Source organism: Ipomoea triloba, chromosome 4 (genome assembly GCF_003576645.1).
Source record: "Ipomoea triloba cultivar NCNSP0323 chromosome 4, ASM357664v1".
Classification (NCBI taxonomy): domain Eukaryota; kingdom Viridiplantae; phylum Streptophyta; class Magnoliopsida; order Solanales; family Convolvulaceae; genus Ipomoea; species Ipomoea triloba.
Window position 1 is genome coordinate 30,300,821 of NC_044919.1, and position 21,501 is coordinate 30,322,321.

At 35.6% G+C, this 21,501-nt stretch overlaps 3 protein-coding genes across 5 annotated transcripts; 1 reads left to right on the top strand and 2 right to left on the bottom strand.

Annotated features, from left to right (window-relative positions):
- Positions 1-418: 418 nt before the first annotated feature.
- On the bottom strand, positions 419-1,850 carry LOC116015121 (60S ribosomal protein L23-like). Its single transcript, XM_031255134.1, has 4 exons — positions 1,724-1,850; positions 1,329-1,613; positions 852-893; positions 419-695 (listed from the first exon to the last, which is right to left on the bottom strand). The coding sequence occupies exons 1-4, from the start codon at positions 1,734-1,736 to the stop codon at positions 613-615; spliced, it is 423 nt and encodes a 140-aa protein (XP_031110994.1). The 5' UTR covers positions 1,737-1,850; the 3' UTR covers positions 419-612.
- Positions 1,851-9,432: 7,582 nt separating this feature from the next.
- LOC116016339 (glutathionyl-hydroquinone reductase YqjG) lies at positions 9,433-12,017 on the top strand. Its single transcript, XM_031256557.1, has 3 exons — positions 9,433-10,271; positions 10,812-11,061; positions 11,138-12,017. The coding sequence occupies exons 1-3, from the start codon at positions 9,469-9,471 to the stop codon at positions 11,327-11,329; spliced, it is 1,245 nt and encodes a 414-aa protein (XP_031112417.1). The 5' UTR covers positions 9,433-9,468; the 3' UTR covers positions 11,330-12,017.
- On the bottom strand, positions 11,407-17,207 carry LOC116016338 (probable inactive histone-lysine N-methyltransferase SUVR2). 3 transcript variants are annotated; one of them, XM_031256556.1, is made up of 12 exons: positions 16,943-17,204; positions 16,803-16,866; positions 15,688-15,923; positions 15,532-15,567; positions 15,360-15,395; positions 14,807-15,236; positions 13,101-14,323; positions 12,636-12,901; positions 12,435-12,501; positions 12,284-12,334; positions 11,742-11,838; positions 11,407-11,665 (listed from the first exon to the last, which is right to left on the bottom strand). In XM_031256556.1, the coding sequence occupies exons 3-12, from the start codon at positions 15,871-15,873 to the stop codon at positions 11,646-11,648; spliced, it is 2,412 nt and encodes an 803-aa protein (XP_031112416.1). In that variant the 5' UTR covers positions 15,874-15,923; positions 16,803-16,866; positions 16,943-17,204; the 3' UTR covers positions 11,407-11,645. The 3 variants fall into 3 exon arrangements, with proteins under 3 accessions (XP_031112416.1, XP_031112413.1, XP_031112414.1); XM_031256553.1 differs by having other exon boundaries at positions 11,407-11,838; positions 16,943-17,206; XM_031256554.1 differs by lacking the exon at positions 16,803-16,866 and having other exon boundaries at positions 11,407-11,838; positions 16,943-17,207.
- Positions 17,208-21,501: the final 4,294 nt, after the last annotated feature.

Genomic DNA, 21,501 nt, shown 5'->3' on the forward strand with positions numbered 1-21,501 from the left:
GTTATGTTGGTCTAAACTCAACATGTTCATCCATCACATCAAATGGCAAAGGATTTTAATCCAAAAACAACAAAAAAAAAAAATAACAAAAGATTTCCCATTCTACATTTCCACATACATGTTATAATGTTTAATACTGCAACATAAAATGCATATTGTACTATTAGTTACATCATGCTATACAGGATATGAAAGATGAGACATATGGCATACTCCCTCAAGTGGGATTTTCCTGGCAAAGTAGAATCCAAAGATGTTACACATGTCACCATAGAAGGAAAAAAAGCAACACAATAGAAGCTCCATATGCATCCACATTCCATGGATTCATGTTAAGCAAAAGATTAAATGGCATTTTACTAATCATCATGGGCAAATGCCAAATCACAAATATGATGAAAAGTTTATAGCTTATAGAGACATAATTATATGATCACGCATTTTGAAAGACTGAAAAAATTGAAGATCCAACATCAACAATAAAACAAAAATTCAGAGTCTTACAACATTTTAGATAGCCAAGTAATGTGATCTGTGCCTAACGCAAAACTACAACTTCTGAGTCTTAAAACCAACCAAAATTAAAACACAAACCCAGTTCAGATAATGATTCTAAACGATAGCATTTGCAGCACTGGCAATCCTAGGCCAAAGGTCAGCACATTCTTTCCCAATAGGTCCAGTAATGGCAGATCCTACAATAGCAGAAAATTCAGAGATAGGTTTAAAAACATAGTAATTGAATAATGCTACTTGAATGAAATATAAACAAGTTTTTATCTTTTTTTTCATATGATCATATTTGGAGCGTAAGTGATCTATATTCTTCTGTTCAAAGACAAGAATGTTACCTTTCATTTCACCCTTAGGATTCACAATAACACCAGCATTATCTGCATAAACAGTTCAAGGATCAGTGACAAGTTTGTATTACATTGTGTTAGCCAAACCTACAGAAGGCATTATTGATATCTTTAAAGTTGCGAGCATGAACCAAAAGATTGTAGACATTGCCTACAGCTGTTAATTCAATAGCAACAAGAAACTAGAAAATAGATGCAGTATACAATCATTCCATAACAGACATTAAATCATTAATGTGCTATGAGAAAGCAACATAAACCAATCATAATTTCAATTGAACAAAATATTTTGTATACAATGACTATCAATCACAATTGACTAATAATCTACACAAGGATGACAAATATCCATCACAATTGACCATCAATCACGGAATTCTGGTAAAAATAGCAGCCACAAAGCGAGCTTAAGAACAACTTTACACTCACAGATAAACAACAACAAAAACACAGTCGGAATTATACCTTCGAAATACATATAAACGCCATCCTTTCGGCGCCACGGCTTGCGTTGACGGACGATGACGGCCGGCATGACCTTCTTCCTGAGATCGGGTTTCCCCTTCTTCACTGTAGCCATGACCATGTCACCAACGCAAGCAGAAGGCAACCTGTTGAGGCGACCCTTGATCCCCTTCACTGATATGATATACAAGTTCTTCGCTCCAGTGTTGTCGGCGCAGTTCACGGTCGCCGCCACCGGCAGACCGAGCGACATCCTGAACTTGTTCCCGGCGGAACCTCCGCGTCCTTAAAATCACATTCTCACAGAATTAGCGAAACGATAACTGAAAATCAATCGGAAAATAGACAAATAATGAAAATGGAGGTGCTAAGCTATCCAAGAGAACTCAGCTCACCTCGCTTCGACATCGTGAATCCTCTGCTCCCCAGAAACTAACGACAAGAGTATGAGGCGAGGGTTTTATACGGAGCTCGCTAGGGTTTTGTTTAAATTACTAAACTTTTGGATTTTGGGCCACTTGGGCCTTTATAACTAGGATTGACAGCTAAATTGCTAACGTTCTTGAGTTATATATAAAGCCCAAGAAGTACTTCGGCGAAGTAAAAAATGACTTCGGCGAAGTAAAAAATGGATTGTTATGCTTTTACAATGTGGGCCCGGGTCCATATTTACAATTTAGAATTTTATGTTCACAATTTTAGAAGTTTATATTCATAATTTTAGAATTCTATGTTCACAATTACAAAACTCTATATTAACAATTTTATAACTCTATATTCAATAGTATAACACAATTTTTGAATCTATATAACAAAATTGTTAATATAAAGTTCAAAAATTGTGAATATTGAGTAATGTATGTTTGTATATTGATATCTAAAATTGTGAATATAGAGTTTTAAAATTGTGAAGTTGTAAAATTGTGAACATGAATCTGGATCCACTGAGCCCATTGCATAAATTGCTGTAAAAATGATGCAATAATTATACCCGGACTATTGTCCACTTTGTCAAATGGCAATTGTTATACAATGCACCATGGCAATTGGCTCCGGCATTTTCTCTCCCGTCACCCTTAAGAAGTCTCGAACTAGCGAATGATTTGCAAGAATCGCTAAAGCTGTTTTGAAATAAGTAACTTGACTCATTTATTTATATAGTGTGCAGATCATGTGTATAATAAATGAGTCAAGTTACTTTGAAACAACTTAGACTTCTTTAAGGGTGGTATTTGGAGTTTGCAAATCATCCACGAGTAGTTTAACAATTTCAATTATTAGTGATGACCTGGCCAATACCTGCTCTTCCTCTAATAACAATTTCAAATATTAGTGATGATCTGGCCAGTGCACCCCCTCCCCTCCAACGTGGAGTGGCTTTTACCTTTCATTGTTATGGCCTCCAGGCTACTGCCTGATAAATAATATATGCGATCATAGAAAGATAAAAGAAGACTTCACCATTCATGGTCTCTGGCCCCAAACACCAAATAGCCAACAAGGGGAATTTTTTGGCCATTTGGTGTTTGGGGCCAAAGGCCATGTATGGTAAAATCTACTTTTATTTTTCCCTAATCACATATATTATTGATCAGACAATAGCCTGGAGGCCACAACAAAGAAAGATAAAATCCACTCCACATTAGAGGGGGAGGGGGAGCACTGGCCATATTATCACTACTATTTGAAATTGTTAGGGAAAAAGTAGGTGCACTGGCCAGATCATCACTACTATTTGAAATTGTTAGGGAAAGAGCAGGTGCAGTGACCAGATCATCACTACTAGAGGAGACATAGCCATTTCTCTGGTCTATATTGAGAGAATTGGGGTGGTATTGAGGGTGGTATTTGGAGTACGTCCTTTTTATAGTAAGATATAGGCCTAATTAGTTTGCTCATGCTCTGCATGTGTATAATAAAATTATGGTGTTTAGTTGCTTCATCAAAATAATGTGAGTTTTGATTTTTAATTTAGTTGCCCTTTCTCTTATCCGTTTTTCACCTCCTATATTCCACCCAAAAAGAATAAACACATCAGCTGCAGATTGGGATACCATTACCAAAAAAAAAGGAATATAAATCATCATATGCTTATAATAAATCTAATAAGAATCAATTACTAATACATAATAATAATCTTATTTTTCGAAATATATTGTTTTATATCTAGGAAAAGTAGTTTTAAGCAATTTACTTAGTTAAAAAAAAAACACAACAACTCTGATCTAACTGGAACACAATTGCTAGGAAAATTTTTTACAATATATTATTAACATAGAACTAAAAAAATAAAATTCTTTCATTATATACTTTATCACCTATATTATACCCAGACTATTGTCCACTTTGTCAAATGGCAATTGTTATACCATGCACCATGGTTTATATTACATTGTGAATTCTGATACAAAAATTTATGTAGCTTAGCTTCAAATAACATATTATGTATTTACAATTAAGTATTTTTGTACACGTAGTAATTATTGACACATGATATGCTAGCAATAGCCTACAGGTACAAAAATTGTCAAATTCAGGTACATAATGTATCAACTACAAATACAGAATCTGAAAATTATTTTTAGAGCAAGGTCTATAATGCAAGGTAGACCCCTAATTCATGGTATAATTTGCTGTCAAATGAACCATTGACAAAAAAAGATTATTTTTTGAATATTGGATATTCATTTTCTAAATGTTCATTTGTAGATATACTATTTAAAAATAAACTTTCAATAAATTAAAAAGAAATTTTAAGTGCTTTTTTTTTTTTAATAATTTCAAATACTAGTAGTGATAATCTGGGTGCTCCCCCTCCCCTGGAAGGTGGAGTGGATTTTATCTTTCTTTGTTGTGGCCTCCGGGCTATTGCCTGATCAATAATATATGTGATCAGATAAGATCAAAGAAAATTTCACAAGGCCCCAAATACTAAATAGCCAACAAGTTCCAACTGCACCACTCTATGATGATTAACGGGTAATGATTATTATATGTAACACGGTATATACCAGTTAATCGTCGTAGAGTGGTGCAGTTTGAACTTGTTGGCCATTTGGTGTTTGGAGCCAGAGCCTGTGGATGGTGAAATTTTCTTTCTTTGGCTGATCACATATATTATTGATCAGGCAGTAGCCAGGAGACCACAACAAAGAAAGACAAAATCTTCTCCATGTTGGAGGGGCAGTGGGTGGGGGAGAGCGAGCACTGCCCAAATTATCACTACTATTCGAAATTGTTAGAGAAAGAGCAGGAGACAGTCATTTCTTTTGTCTATATTGAGAGAATTGAGGGTGGTATTGAGGATTTGAGGGTGGTGTTTGGAGTCCTTTTTATAGTTAGACATAGGCCTAAGATTAAGTAGTTTGCTCATGTAGAGGATGTGTATACGTTTAGTTGCTTCATCAAAATAATGTGAGTTTTGATTTTTAATTTAGTTGCCTCATCACTTCACCTCCTATATTCCACCCAAAAAGAAAAAACACATCAGCTGCAGATTGGGATACCATTGCCAAGAAAGAGGAGAATATAAATCATCATATGCTTATAAATCTAATAAGAATCAATTACTAATACATAATAATAATCTCATTTTTCGAAATATATTGTTTTATATCCACTTTTCCTAAAATACAGCAACTCTGATCTAACTGCTAGGAAAAAAATTTACAATATAAATTATTAACACAGAACTAAAAAAAATTCTGTAATTATATACTTTATCACCTATATTGTTTCTAACTCATCTTTTTGAAAGAAAAAGAAAAAAAAAAAGGAAAGAAAGAAGAGATATAACATCTTGAAAGCAAGTGAACTTAACCATGAAGGATAAAGATATTTATGTTGAAAGTTAATATAAGTACATATATAGTCTATAGCATCAGAATAATATGTAATCATATGCTTAATGCTCGTGAAACTCAATTTCTAATATACAAGTTATTTTGATAAACATTTTCCTGGAAAGTAAAACTTTATGAAACATCAGACTAGGAATGTCATCATCTGCCATTTTCGTGAAAATTCAAAAGTGTTAGTAAATCTTAAAATTACTAGCAAATTAAATAGAAAAAAATTGCACTTTTCGTCTCTAAGTTATAGGGTAATTGTAGAATTCGTCATTAAGTATTGGTCATACTCACTTTTCGTCCCTAAGTTATAATTGATGTTGCACTTTTCGTTCCTAATAATAATAATAATAATAATAATAATAATTTCCAATAATAATAATAATAAGTACAATAATAATAAATCTTTCAAAAAATAAAAATAATCCTTTTATAATAATAATAATAATAATTCTTTCAAATTTTTTTTAAAAAAAAAAGGTATGGAAGGAGGGGCAAAATTGTCTTTACGCCAAGAAATTGCCCCTCATCTCCACCTAATTGCAATTCATCATTTGGAGGCAATTCCCTCCAACCAAACAATGTAGTTTGGGAATTCACTCAATTGCAATTTCCCCCAAACTACATTCAACCAAACATGCCATTAGGGTATAAAGCCTCGTACTCGACCCATTTATTAATATTTGTCCGTATTTTTGTCCGTATCTTTGCATTTTACACTACAAAAATAATGTACCTTCATTATAAAAATAATGTACTTTTTATTTTTGGTCCACACAACTCTGTGGACCATGGTCCATGCAATAATTTGCCATGTAAGTATATAACCCTGTCATAATATAATAGGATTAATAGCCCAATGGTCCTTGCATTTGTTAATTTTTTTCTTTAAAAATAAAAAAATAATAACAGCCCAAGGGCCCTTCCCTGCGCTAAGCCCAACCCATTATCATATAAAAGGGCAAACGAAAATTCAGACCACCATGACCACATTTCATTATCTCGCCTCTCTCTCTCTCTCTACGCTATCTAAACGCTCTAATTCGACTTTTCAAAATTTTCATCCGGAATATCAATCGGAAATGGAAAACTGCAAATTACCTAGCGATCTGATGATTAACATTTTGGCCAGATTGTCGGTAACATCTCTTATGCGGTTGAAATGTGTTTGTAAATTTTTCTATAATTTAATTAAAAACGATCATCAATTCATACAAAAACACTATGATTTTAGTCGAATTAGAACTTGTGGTACTCTTCTAACGTTTAATTCTGCCGATTTGAAAAGTCTGCTATTTTACTTGGTCGACCAAGATTTAGCGTCTAATGAGACTAGATGCATATACCTAGACATGCCAAATTCAATATTCAGTTACATCAAGTGTTGTGATGGTATGCTATGGTATGCTATGCCTGATTGTTGGCAAGGGTGATATAAATAATATCACTTCCTTGGACATGACTGTTGATGTTTTCATATTGAATCCATTCACTATGGAAATTAAAGCCTTACCTTCAATCAAGGTGCCTAACAAACCACCCAACAAACCACCTATTGAAGCTGATCTACGTATGGCGTTTGGATTTGGGTTGTCTAACAACATGGCTGGGAAGGTTATTATGATTTTGAGGTTTGAACATGTAAAGTGGGATTGTGATGATTGTTATGAAATTGTAATGGTTTGTAGCCAAGTAGATAATTCATGGAATTGGAGGCAAATTGATGTTGTTACATAAGGTTCTAAATATTCTCTTTTCTCTGGAATGACTCATGATTTTTAGTTAAAAGGAAAATACTATTGGGAGGGTGCTCGTGAATTGGTTTGGTTTGACATGGATAATGAGGTTTTTGGTAAGGTTAAGCTTCCATCTGGATTGAACTCTAATTTCGTTGCGGTTGTGAATGAGACTATTGTGGCTGTTAGTTCACCCCATCCCAATTGTGATGATGAATCGGATGGGAATTATATTGACATTTGGTTAACGGATGAAAATAATAATGTTTTTAATTGCCATAAACAAGCAAGAACACCCGACGATATTTGTTGGATGCCAATAGGAATTTGGAATCCAAGTGGCCATTTACTATTGTTTTCGAGCTATATGGACTCAAGGTATGATGAGCTTGTAGATAATGATGATGATATGCCTTTTTTCAATGACGGTTTTAAGATGGATCTATTTTCTATTGATATGGTAACTCAAGAAAAGAATATTATTTGTACTAGTCAAGAAAAAAAGAGTGCCATTAATATTGTTTTGAATCCAAGTGGGTATGTTCAAGTTTGCAAGGATGTTATTAAAGCTCAAGACTGGAATGGTAGTAACATTTTCTGGCATTATGGAGCATATGCTAGGGTTTTCAATGAGAGTTTGAAAATGCTTTAAAAAAAAAAAAAAAAATTATGCACGGAGGGTCTTGGTCTTCGTTTGGTCTGTTGATAAGAAACATTAAATCTCTTTTAAAGAGTTTCTGAGTTTGAATTTTATTTTGTAAAACATTTTGCGTACCAATTCAAATTGTTCTTTGTCTAAAAAGTTTACTAATTTTGAATTTCTATTTTGTAAAACTTTTGCGAACTAATTCAAATTGCTCACTTGCTTACAAACTACAAAGTATGTCGTTTCTTTGTCTATGAAATGGTACTCCATTCATCATATTTTTTTTGTATGAGAAAAATGATAATTTACTTGTTTTTTAATATTTTTTAAAAAATTGTGAGTAAAATTTGATACAGTAGGTAGTTCTCATCAAAATCTTAATGATGAGACTGTGCAATGGAGTACGGCATTATAGCTCATCCTTTCCAAAAATGTTTTATCTTCTCCTTCAAAGAAAACCTATCTCAACAAATCACTAAATATTTTCGCACCTTTGTATAAAATTCACCATATTCATACTTTCACTAGTATAATAATTTATTGAATGAATAAATAAAACATAAAATAAGGTAAATTTTATTTATTTTATTGAATAGTTCACGGCTTCAAGCCCTCTTTATAATAAATTGAACAAATAAATTTTATTTGTGGAGAATGACTAGTAAAAGGACAAGAGGAAACATATTCATGTCTTTTGTCTATAATGAGAGAATTGAAGGTGGTATTGAGGGTGGCATTTGGAGTCTCCTTTTATAGTAAGATCTAAGCCTAAAATCAATTAGTTTGTTCTAGTGCAGATCATGTGTATAATAAATTATTAAGTTTGGTTGCTTTCATCAAAAGAATGTGAGTTTTGATTTTTAATTTAGTTGTCTTATCTCTTATATGTTTTTTCACCCAAAAAGAAAGAACACATCAGCTGCAGATTGGGATACCATTACCAAGAAAAAGGAATATAAATCATCATATGCTTATAAATCTAATAAGAATCAATTATTAATACATAATACGAGTAATAATCTCATTTTTTGAAATATATTTTTTATATCTACTTTTCCTGAAAAGTAGATTTAAGCAATTTACTTAGCTAAAAAAATACAGCAATGCTGATCTAACTGGAACACAATTACTAGGAAAAAATTTTACAATATAAATTATTGACACAGAACTAAAAAAAATTCTTTAATTATATACTTTATCACCTATATTATTTCTAACTCATCTTTTTGAATATATATATATAAAAGCTCGTGGACGTAGTTATCCGATAAAAAGAACCACCTGCCATATAAGTACTGTACTGAAAAATATATCTTGAGGTGATTCTGAATCTATAAAGCTCAATTTGTTAAAAAATCGAGATGAAAAAAAATGCTACAACTATGGCATATTATGATCGCCATAATAGAGAGAGTTTGTGGGACAAAAAACAAATCCACTTAGTTTCAGACTTGGTACAACCCAAGATCATCATTCCCTTTGGTTTTTACAACCAAAAAATTATTCTGAAAGTCTACAAGAAGATAAAGCTCATGAAACTAAATTACTAATATATAAGTTAATTTGAGAAACATTTTCCAGGAAAGTAAAACTTTATGAAACATCAAACTATGAATGTCATCATCTGCCATTTTCTTGAAAATTCAAAAGTGTTACTAAATCTTAAAATTACTAGCAAATTAAATAGGAAAAATTATACTTTTTGTCCATAAGTGGTAATTGTAAAATTTGTTATTCAATTACACAAAAGGTAAGAAGTTCAGAGGTCTATTTGACGCATTTAAACATTTATGTCTATTTTGCAACGTAAATATGGGTTTATAGTAGAATTTGCCAAAATGATGAAATGACATAAATACCCCACCAACAGATTTTTCTTGCCGGCAACTACCATTGTCGACTCATCAACCATGTACTCCACTGCTTCGCCGCTTGGCTCCGGCGTTTTCTCCCCCGTCACCGTTAAGAACCCTCGAACTAGCGGCGGCGGCGCCATTACGTCGAGAATCCGCCACCGCTCCCCCAGAATGTCCGGCGAGCGCCAAAGCCCCACTACTAGCCTCGTCACCGGCATCACTAAGCTTCTATGGGGCAACGCCCTGCCACCTCAGCTCCTCATCTCCACCGTCCGTTCAACCTGGTCCACCGCCTGGAATATCATGATGTCACAGCTGGCGCCGTCGGATCCAACCGGCAGCTACACCCGACCCGCTTCCCAATTCCGCATCCCCAATCCGAATTCCTCCGGCTTACAACTCTCCCCCGGGAACATCCACCTGTACGTGGGCCTACCTTGCCCCTGGGCCCACAGAACTCTAATTGTCCGAGCTCTTAAGGGCCTGGAAGAGGCTATTCCTGTCTCAATCGCCTCTCCCGGCGCTGATGGTTCTTGGGAATTCCGGTATAGCCCTGTCCCGGACACGGATAAGCTTGTCCCGACTCTGGACAAGTCCAGCGGTCGGAAAAGCCTCAGGGAGGTTTATCAGTCTAGCCGCGGCGGCTATAGCGGCCGGTCCACTGTCCCTATGCTATGGGATTCCGACAAAAAACAGGTTATCTGTAACGAGAGCTACGACATCATTGAGTTCTTCAATTCCGGGTTAAACAGAATGTCAAATAATCCAGAATTAGACCTTTCCCCACCCTCACTCACACATGAGATCGCCAAATGGAACCAGATCATATACCCCAAAGTAAACAACGGCGTTTATAGGTAATTATTATGCTCATCATTCTTCATTTTTCAAGCATGGTAAACATCGCTTGACTGTAATAATCCTTCCAAATTAGGTCCTAACTATCAAAATTTTTAATTTTTATACATGAATATTCAATTATTTCCACATTTAGTCGCTCACTCAAATTTTAGGCCAATTTAAGCCGGCAAAAAAGCACAAAACAACTTTGAGGTACTTAGTTTTCAGCTTGGTTGTTCTTGTTTTTACTTTTCGGCTTAGGTTAACCGACAAATTGAACGAAAGATCAAATGTGGAAGAAATTGAATAGTCATGCACCGAAATTGAAAAATTTAATAGTCGGGGACCTAATTCAGAAAGGTATTATAGTCAAGGAAAAAAAAAACTCCATAGTAAGCAGACGATCAATGCAAGTGTGAAGTTTCGCAAAAAAAAAATGTGTCGACGTCAATGTAACTATAAAGTCGAAAGAACTTCCCATCGGAGAGACTTTGCGAGCGTGACTAAGTGTTTCAAGTGATTTTCTTGAAGTAATTTTGTTGTTTTGCATGTTATAGGTGTGGGTTTGCCCAGAGTCAAGAAGCTTATGATAGGGCAGTAAACGAGGTGTTTAGTACATTGGACATGGTTGATGATCATTTGGGGAGCTCAAGGTATCTGTGTGGTGATGTGTTGACGCTTGCAGATGTGTGCTTGTTCACTACTTTGATCAGGTTCGATCTGGTCTACCATGTACTGTTCAAGTGTTCAAAGAAGAAGATCATAGAATACCCAAACCTCCATGGATACATGAGAGACATCTATCAGGTAAACCATAGTATACCAACACAACAATCTGAGACTTCATATTGTTCTGTTTTGTTCATGACTCATTCTTGTACAGATTCCTAAGGTTGCAGATACTTGCAATATGGGAGCCATCATGGATGGATACTACAAGACTCTTTTCCCACTAAATCCTGGGGGCATTCGACCTGTAATGCCCTCAGATTTCCAGGATGATACACTGTTGAAGCCACCTAATAGGAACTCCTTGATGAAGATGGGAGAAAAGTTGCAGCTTTCTGTTTCTTGAAAGCAGATAAAATGGATGTATAGTGATGGGATATGCGTGGGATAATTGCAGAGCATCAATGCATGATGTATTACTGGTAGATAAACAAACTAGGTTATATATATCATAAAATTATAAAGATTTGCTGCCACTGGTACAAAGATGTACAAGTCTGCAATGCAGCTAGAAAAAGTAATCAAAAAGTTGGGAAAGTTGAATAAAGAGAGTTGGTTTAGCAGCAGCAGATTCACACTGATTACAAGTGCAGACCACAAGTTGTCCACCAAAAGTTAGGCTTATCACATTATGGGTTGCATCATATCTCTTTGAGCTTGATTTACCTTCTTCCTCTGGACCCTAAAACATAACAGGCATGCAGGTTATGACATGGAAGAATGAGGAATAAACATTATATCGTTCCCTTGGTACTTACTACTCAATCGCTTGATATTTCGGCAGAACTGGCTTCCACACTGGCATTGGAATGCTTTTATTGGATAATCAAGGTCATCAAAATCAATTCCATAGTCCTGCAAACATACACAAACTATCTGATTAGAAAATATGATTCGACTCTTAGGTAGTTAGTTGCCTATGCATTACTACCAAGTAGTTGTTCCAGTGAACTAGTTTTGTTGTCAATGTCTAGATTATGTACGCGATAAATTCTTATTTCACATATATAGATAGATAGACACTTGTGCCCAAAGCTACAATCTCACTTTATTGATCCATGCTCATGTCTGAATCCCAGATGTAAATTAGCCCTAATTCTTGGCCTACCCTGACATTTCCGATCTGTAGTCAAAGCATTTTCATCAATCTGCCACTTTAGACCTGCCACTGGTGGCAAATGTGCATCGTCTCACATTGACTTAACATCTTTAAACATCATTTATAACTTAGTCATAACTATCACATTACTCCCTTCCCCAGTAAAACACCAACCGTCTTAAACATGCTTCACTTACTCACCCAAGTCAATTCTTCCATGGCTTTAACATCCCTTGTAGTGAAGAAAGCAAGCTGTATCAAGGTAACAAACAAACAATTGGAAGAAAGCATCAAGATTAACAACAATTGAAATGAATAAACAGGAAAATGCAGCAGAAATATGAGTCCATACATGATAATAGTGGTGATCAGGACTCTCTATCTCAACAGGGATCTCAACCAAATTTGAATCAAAACATCTGGCAAAGCACCAAATCACTGATAAATAAATAATAAATGCACATACCGATATATAATCAATAAACTAGTGGCCTGAGAGGTAGAAATTTTTTTTAAGGCCATAGAGCATGTAGTCCTTTCAAATAATCATTACCTGTGATTAATAAACCTTGCAACATTCCCATAATATGTAGCATCTAAACAAAGAGCTTCTTCGTCCTTTAACACACCTCCTGAACCCCAATCTGCATCAAGTAGCACTGGATGGAAATGCTTCTCACCACTAAGGCTTCGTGAAACACGACCAAAAAGTTCAGCATTAGTAAGAACTTCTCCAACATATTCACAAACAAATGTGCCTCTTGGTAGGTCCTCAAGAGTACGAAGGCCCCATCCTTTTCCTTCAGATGTCATAAACACCTGAAGATGTGAGAATAACACAGAATCAGAAGAAATTAGTTAAATGAATTATAACAATGTTTTATAATTCAGCATGTAGCATGGAGTTTACTGCAAAATCAGAAACTTGTAGTAAGATGTGACTCAAAAAGTAGAGCATTTATGACCAAAGTATTAAAGAATAGATATGGAACAAGGATTGTTAAGTGCAAAGTTGGACCTGTAACTTTCGACTTATTCCGCGTTGGACCACACGATTGCCACACTGTTTATTGCATCCACATTTCCACCAGCATTCTTTGATGAAAGTCCTTGCTACATGACCTTTGCAAGGTTCTACAATATCATCATTTTTAGATCTCTCTAAAGGGCACACCTTGCAAAAGAACTGGCTGTGTTTTTTGGGGTCCTGGTTTATAGAAATACAGTCTTTTAGAAGGTCCTCTTTGAGAAGGCCATCTAATGTGTATGCAAAATCTCCCCTGTTTTGTTGTGCACAAACACAAGGAACAGACAATGACAGACAATCACCAGAGCAAGTTGAACAACTATGATTATCCCCAATACACGCCAAGGAGAAATTCACATATGCATTCTGAAATACTACACTCTGAGCTATATAGTGGAATGATGGGGGAACCTCGCTATTAACCTCATTCACTATTGAAATTACCATCTTCTCTTGCCCGTTAGTAATGTCAATAACATCATGGAGAGACCATACTTTATCAGAAGATGGTTGACATGACTCCATCGGGACCAGACTTTGAAAATTTATCTGTTCAAGATCATCCTGAGCAGCAACTCTGTCACTGTTCTCAGATGCAACTTCCTCAGGTATTGTGCTGTCATGTACACCATTGCAAGGTAGAGGTAGGTGTGGTGTTTGCAGCTGAACCAATGCAGCATCAACTTCAAAATTTATCAGTTCATTTGTAGAATCAGGAAGCCTGCCACTAGAATCAAAATCATCTTCCATAAGAGATGTTTCCAACCGAGTAATAGCTGTCATCATGTTTTCTGTTTCTGTCCTATCACTATAAGTTTTGGTCCCCAATATTTCAATGCACTCACACATATCTTTCATCAGTTTCATCACAGAAAAGTTTGGGTCCAGGAATTTGTAAGACCTCAGGCACCTATCTTCCACCAATTTAAGCACTTCGTTTAGATTAGGCAAATGAAAGTCAGGTCCTCCAACGGTAGAGGAACAATTTATAGATATTTTAACTTCTCCAGAGGGAGAGGAAGCAATCTCTAGGTTAGATGAAGATCCATCCTCAAACCTTGCCAGCTGTTGATTTGACACCATTTCAGTAGATGCAGCTGCAGTATAATTCCTTGCATCCTTCCCCACACTGGATTTTGATGCTAAGGTTTCTGGAGCATCTAGATCTCTGCGCGAACAATTTCCATTTGGTGCACCAGACTCATTTGTCGGCTCTGTAAATGTTGAAATAATGATAATCAAATTGAATAGTTTATGGAACAATTCATATCAGGATACCCAACAAAAGGAAAATCTATTAAAAAAATAAATTAGAACATAACACATAAACTCAACAAGTGACATTCATCACAAGTGTTGAATTTGGAAGAAACACAGGTCTGGCGGGTGGAGAATAACACCACCCGCCAGTTAGGAAGAAGCTAAATGAATAATCAAGGATGGAGAAATGGTTATAATTCTTATATTTCTATATCTATTACTTCACTGCATACTTCATACTCCATACACTAATATACACACATATATATAGTCATGAGCTACACACTGCTCAAGACTATCACACTCCTCTAGGAATAGCACAATGCTCAAGACTGCACATTACTGTAGAATACACATTGCTCTAGATTATTATTTTAACATTATTGAAGCATTCCTGATTTTGCTCCATGATGTTTCAACAACAAGCAAACAATTACCAGGGGGAAGACATGCAAGAGGGGCCTCATAGTGTGGCATATCATCAGTGAACGGTTCGTCCTTAGGCTTGATCAAAGCAAGAGTGCCAGAAGTTTTCTGAGATGCAGAATGAATCGCTAGATGTTCTTTGCCTCTATCTCTCGGTTGCACTGGGTGAGAGTTTGGTGAAATAGGTTGCTTTCCTTTGTTTCTGGCATAGGTGGCGGGTTGGGACTGAGCTGTCCTGCCTCCATTACTTTGCTGCTGACTCTGATGATCATTGGGTACTTCATCAACCTCCACTTTAGGCTTTTTTAATTTAGATCCAGTCAAGGCGGTGCTAGCATTGTTACATGAATGTGGAGGTTGACCATCTTGATATTTTAACCGCAATCGCTTAAGTGGTCGTTCTGGCTCCTCTTGTGTTGCTTCATCTAAAGCTTCCTCTCGCTAGATAAGTGAGAAGGACGCCCAAAAAGAGAAGAAATATAGAAGATAAATCAATGAAAAGTTAAAAGTAGTATCCTGAATTAGCATTGAAAAGCAAACAAATCAGAAAGGAATCCCAATTACTTCAACATCACTAGGCTTCTTGAGTTGTGCAGCAGCCTGCATGTCAGAGAAGAAATCATAAGTCAGAGGGAAGCCAATAAAGAGAAGAAAGAAGAGAAATCAATGGAAAAGTCAAAGTAGTGTCCTGAATTAGCATTGAAAAGAAAACAGATCAGAAATGAATCCCAATTACTTCAGCATTATTAGGCTTCTTGAGTTGCGCAGCAGCCTGCATATGATATAAAATAAAATGCAGATTTATAAAACAAGGTAACATAACAAAGGAAGGAAGGTGAGAGAGTAAAATTAATAATGGAAGTAGGAACAAGAAAAGATGAAAAAAGAAGACCTCGGCTTCGTCTTGTTGTTCAAAAATAGCATCTGCAAGGGCTCTATAGTTCTCCTCTTCAATGAGCTCCCAGTTTTTTTCATATAATTTTAAAAGGTTTTTCAACACAGGTTTCACCTTATCTTCTGATATTCCAATGCTCTTCATTGCCCGAAAGGCACTTATAACTCTTGGGTTTGGTGCCATTGTTTATTTCAGAAAAGTTTCTAATGCAGCATTCAAAATCTTCAACAAACCTACATTTTAGTTTATAATAAGCAAACCAAATAATAAGAAAAATCACACAGCATAGCTTTATTTGTTTTAGCTCCTCTTGTCATGTTTGTCCACTCATTTCTATATTTTTGAACCAGCAACAAAGAGTATAATGGTAGATAAAGAAAGGCTCAAATTTAGGCAAGCATTGGCTGCATTGCACAATTAATTTGGAATGTTACTCTTTGGCACATTCCCACTAATTATGATTTCATAGTTCCCTCTTACCACAAAGATATAACAAATTCCAGAGAGCTACCTTAGCATCTCTTTTGACCTACAAGAACTATTGCATCTGTACGAACATTTCAATGGCCAACCTTCAACATGAATAAGATACATTGAGAGGGTACCATGAGTTACATGCAAATGTAGGTACTTGAATATAACCAATTTATATTTCTCCATACTGTATTCCATCATTGTGGTGATGCAGGTTAGGGGTTTAAGTTAGTGATAAACTAAGCCCCTTTCCAGATAATTGGATAATTTCAAACATCTAAGTGTGTTGCTAATTTTTTTTGTTGAATTCCCAGTTTAACTCTACAGTGTAAAACCTTAAGTAAAATCAGCTGATTAACCCCCCCCCCCAACCCCCCACCCCCAACACAAAAGCTTCTTTTTTACTCCAACCTATAATGTTGTCTTCAATCTTTCAGAAAAAAAAAAAAAAAAAAAAAAAAAAAAAAAAAAAACCCTCTAAGACACATGAACATGCAATTTCATAGTAAACTATATTCAAAAACGCATTCTCTTATTCGCATCATTCTGCAACCTAGTCGCAGACCTAATGAAATATTTACACGGAATGTACGGCTATGCCACATTGGAGTAAAATATCAGCAGTAGAATCTCTAAACCTTGGATTATTCACGGGCACGGACAATCAAAGAAGTTCCAACCGTAACGCAGAATCCTCAAGAACTGAAAAATCGAGGAAATTTTTTAAAAAAAATTGCGACGAAATTCCCGGCGAAATGAAGGGAAAACAAGGACTCACCGGCCGAAGAACGACGATCAAAGGAAAATAACGGCGAAGCGCATACCGGAAGCGTTTCTCTGAAACAGCTCGAGCTCGATAGTGAGTGGAGAGTGTGAAAAATGAAAAATAGAAAAGGGCGGACTTGGCGTAGAAGTTCAGAGCGAAGGCAAATGGGAGAAAAGGGAGCGTGTTTGTACGCACCGAGCCACTGGTGCGTCTGGGAATTCGAGACACTGTCGAGGGACGTACTGGCACGTTGCCCACGCTACCATAGGGAGCGTGGCGAACAGCTGTAGCGTTTAAGTCATGAATAGTTTGTAGGACACCAGCCCCAACAGAGATCATTTGAAACTTGATAGTGCATCTCAAGTGTTCTTTAACAATATTCTAAGGGTGCATTTGGTTCGCACATAGGAATCGGAATCGGAATGGGTATCAAATACTTGGTAAGGGTAATGGGTTTTGGTGAAAGTATTTAGCATGTTTGGTAGTTGTGTGGAATGGGAATTATTATTAATAGTTGGGGAAGAAATGATGAAGGAAGATGAAACCCTTATTTAATAAGGGTATGGGTTTTGTCATTAATGGGGTATTCCAAACCCATAGTAGCATTCACAAAACCTATCAACCAAACACTAACAATCACTTTGATACCCATACCTTATGCCTAAACCCCTCAACCAAACACACCCTAAGTAAATTCACTTTTATTGCACATTGATGCTGTTACACATCAATTTCACAAAATATTATAAGGTGATACTTAAAATGGGATTTAACTTCTACTGATAAATTAATTTTTATGGTGAAATTAAAGTCTTAGACATGAGTGTTATAGAATATTAATGAAGTTAAGCGGGTTAATCCACAAGGCATGTAACCTTCGAGACCGACTCAAATGAGATAGCGAGAGGGTTTACTAGCAGCTCTGACATTAATATCACAATCTTAAATATCATCAAGGCATGCAAGCATGAATTGAACTACTTTGAAACTTGGAAGGTTGTTGCTATGGAGCGATAACAAAACACCATAGCAAATTACCTAGCCAAAAGATGTAAGGAATTCCCCAAAGGATTTCATGTAATAAACAACCCCCAGGGGAACTGGTAAACTTCCTAGAAGACGATTTAGATGGAGTCCCGTCTTGGTGAAATGTGTGCAAACTCAATTGAGTCTTGTACAGTTGATAATAGGTTTCCCCCTTCCTATATAAATAAAAAAAAATGAAGTCAAGCGAAAAAAAAAAAAAAAAAAAAAAAAAGAAGAACAGGCAAGTTGCTAGCGACCACCTAGTATGCATGCCCTACACGCGTCTACTAGGCAACGCAACAGCTGTATTTTCTTTTCTAACTTTTTTTTTTGGAAAACTCATACCAAAACACACGTTAGCTATACCCCCCCCCCCCCTCCCTTCTCTCTCTCTTCCCTTCCCGCCTTGGAAAGAAAGAAAAAAAAAACCCTAAAACTCATCTTTTTTTCATCAATGGGGATGCTATTATATTACACATTATAAGTTCGTTCAGATCCTTAACTCATAAACCACGAATCATATTTCAATTATATTTTTCAATTAACTTTCATAGTTACGTGTTGTGATGGGTTAAAAGGCAAAGCCGTACAATAAGGGAAAGACATTCGAAAACAAAAGTAGATCGAATCAACAATCGAGTCACCAAAGAAGAAAAAAAAACATCGATAAACGTCAAATTGCTCAGCAGTTGATAATAGTACATAACACTCAAAGCAAAACACCAAAATGAAACATGTGAGAGAAATTAAATACCTGAGTTGTTACTTTGTCGAAGTACAACCTTGTGTCGTTGTTAAATTACGTATTATGAGTTGTCGTTAAGAACTAATGAATAGAAGATTCTAGTTTTTCAGTACCAAAATGGAGAAGGTTGAAAGACTTAGCCTAATATGGAATAGTTTTTTTTCTTCTTCTTCTTTTGCCCTTTTCACTTGTAGCCTTTATATGCCTTTTTCATTTATTTTATTTTTTTTTGCTTTTGGTATAGATTATTAGGACTATGTATTCTAGTTATACTATAATTCACTATATAGACTATGTGGCCTAAAAATTTACTCTTAGTGCTTTGTGTATGCGTGTGAAAGCTTAACCTTTTTCAATGTGCTACAATCACATTTATACAAGCTATAGAAGGCTACAAATTTGATAACCCTAATCTACCATAAATACAATTGATTCGCTTTCCTTTTACCTTCCATATTTCCCTATTCGCCATTCGTAAGATCCGCCTCAAATCTCTTATGGATACGGCTTGCGTCTCAATACTCGCCCCGAACCAACCCTGAAGTCAGCTCATCCTTCAATTTGCCGACTGACTAACCCATTCGTCCCTAACCCAGCAAACTATTGAATATATGTTTGAGTATTTCTCACGGGCACGCACTCTAAGTCTCCTTAGTTCACTACAATCATTTGCATACAGGGAATTCCACTTTGAGTGAGTATTTTGGCAAAGTCAAAGTTTTAATTTGACTACTTACAAAAGTCGACACACCAATTGATTTAGATGAACAAAATCTATACTTGTTTAAAGGCCTCTGCCATGAGTACCGAGCAATGGTCTCATAATTGATCACAACAGAACACATGACAATTGATCAACAAAATTATTATCTCACCGCCCATCAATTCATCTACACTAATGACATTCTTTTGTCGATCCCCACAACCACTTGCAATTCTTGTTGCTCAACATAAACCACATGCTGCCTCACAACCGAATCAATTTGCCTAGAGACCCCATGGTCATAGTATTTGACATAGAGGATGTCAAGGTCGCGGTCGCCATATCTATGTTCTGAAGTGCCAAATCTGCAACCATTTTGGCCATATGCATTGCAATGCTACATGAGATATTCATGAGCCCTTGTTCCTCAAGCATTGAGGAGCTGTTTTGGACTTTTGGTTCCTTAATTAAAGGAGGCTTAATGACTCCTCATCAGTGAATATATATATATAATTTTGGGTGTTTTGGAGAAAGAAATACATTTTCCCAAAACACTAAGTGCAAAGTTACATTTAACTTTTCTCAAAATGTTAAGTGCAATGTAGCGTTTGCATTTCAGCAATTTGGAGCAAAATGTTGAGTTACCAAATGTATTTTTTGGTGCCTTGACTTAGGTTAAAACATTGAAAATCACATATTTGTCAAAATTTTGACGGATTCGTTATTTACCAAACAAGGCTTAAAATAATTATATATCATAACATGCAAATATTAATGTAATGACATCCTCATTTGTGATTCTTTCAATTTTTTTTTAGACTAAAAATGCCAACATAGAAGAGAGTGAGTGAGGAGAGAGAAGGTGCAAGGTTCTAAGAGCATCCTTATCAGTTGGAGTTTTTTTTTTTTTTTTTTTTTGCCCCATCTTCCACCTCATCATCCACTATCTCATTCAATCACAATAACTCTTCTCCACACTAGTTTGAGTTTTTTCTCAGTTTTTTGTGGACCCACAATTTTCTATCATATATTTTAATTAATTAATTAATTAATTATTTAAATTATAAATTTATAATTATAAAAATTAATTACAATAAACATACCTATATTTAATTAAAATGATAATTACAAACATTTAAATTAATTTTCGTTATTACTCTTTTTATTTTAATATTTTAAATTATATTTATAATTAAATCATTCAAAAATTAATTCAAAAAAAATATTAAATTTGGTATTTTATAACAAAAACAAAGATAATAAAACAATGAAAAACAAAAAAAATTAAATGAAAAAAAAGAGGCAGAGCAGAAACGAAAAGGGAAAAAAAGAGCAAAAACAAATGAAGACGGGTTGCCACTGGGTTGCAGCGGGTGCATGTGGTTTCTTTTCAAATATAAACTGTCAAGCAGGGCTCACAAAAAAATTTGTTTTGCAGGAAGGTTAACTGCCATATAAACCTGGGTTCCCATCAGTTAAAAACTGTACTACTGTTCCAATAACTGAGAAAACACCGTTGATATAGATGCTCTAAGAGCATCCTTATCAATTGAGATATTTCGCGATTTTTAATGAGTTTTTGTAAGTGTGATTAGGAAAGAGAGTATGGGAAGAAAAAGAAAAAAAATGAAAAAAGAAAAGAAAAAAATCTGACAAAAGAAACAAAAAAAAAGTAATATTAATGTCAGGGTGGCCGCCAGTTGGCGGCCAGCCTGACTCCTCATGCGCCCCTGTGGCGTGATTTGCACCTGGGCCCAGATAATTCTATGCCAATAACTTCTTATTCTCCACAGATGGAGATGCTTTAAGATAAATGTGGAGTTTTTTTAGAAATGTTGGGCCCACCTGGGAAGTGGAGAGTTTCTCCTCACCATGCGTGAGGTGCAACTCTCGCTCCCAGGCAGGGGCATAAATCTATTTTTTTTATTTTTATTTTAAAGATTTTGATTTTATTTTTCTTTTCTTTTCTTTTTTCTCCACTTTCATTTTCTCGTTCTTAGTCACACCTGTAAAATCTCATAAAAAATTCACACTATTGAGGATGACCTAAGTATGTCAGGAGGAAAAACAAATAAAAGATATGTTTTTAAGTCACCG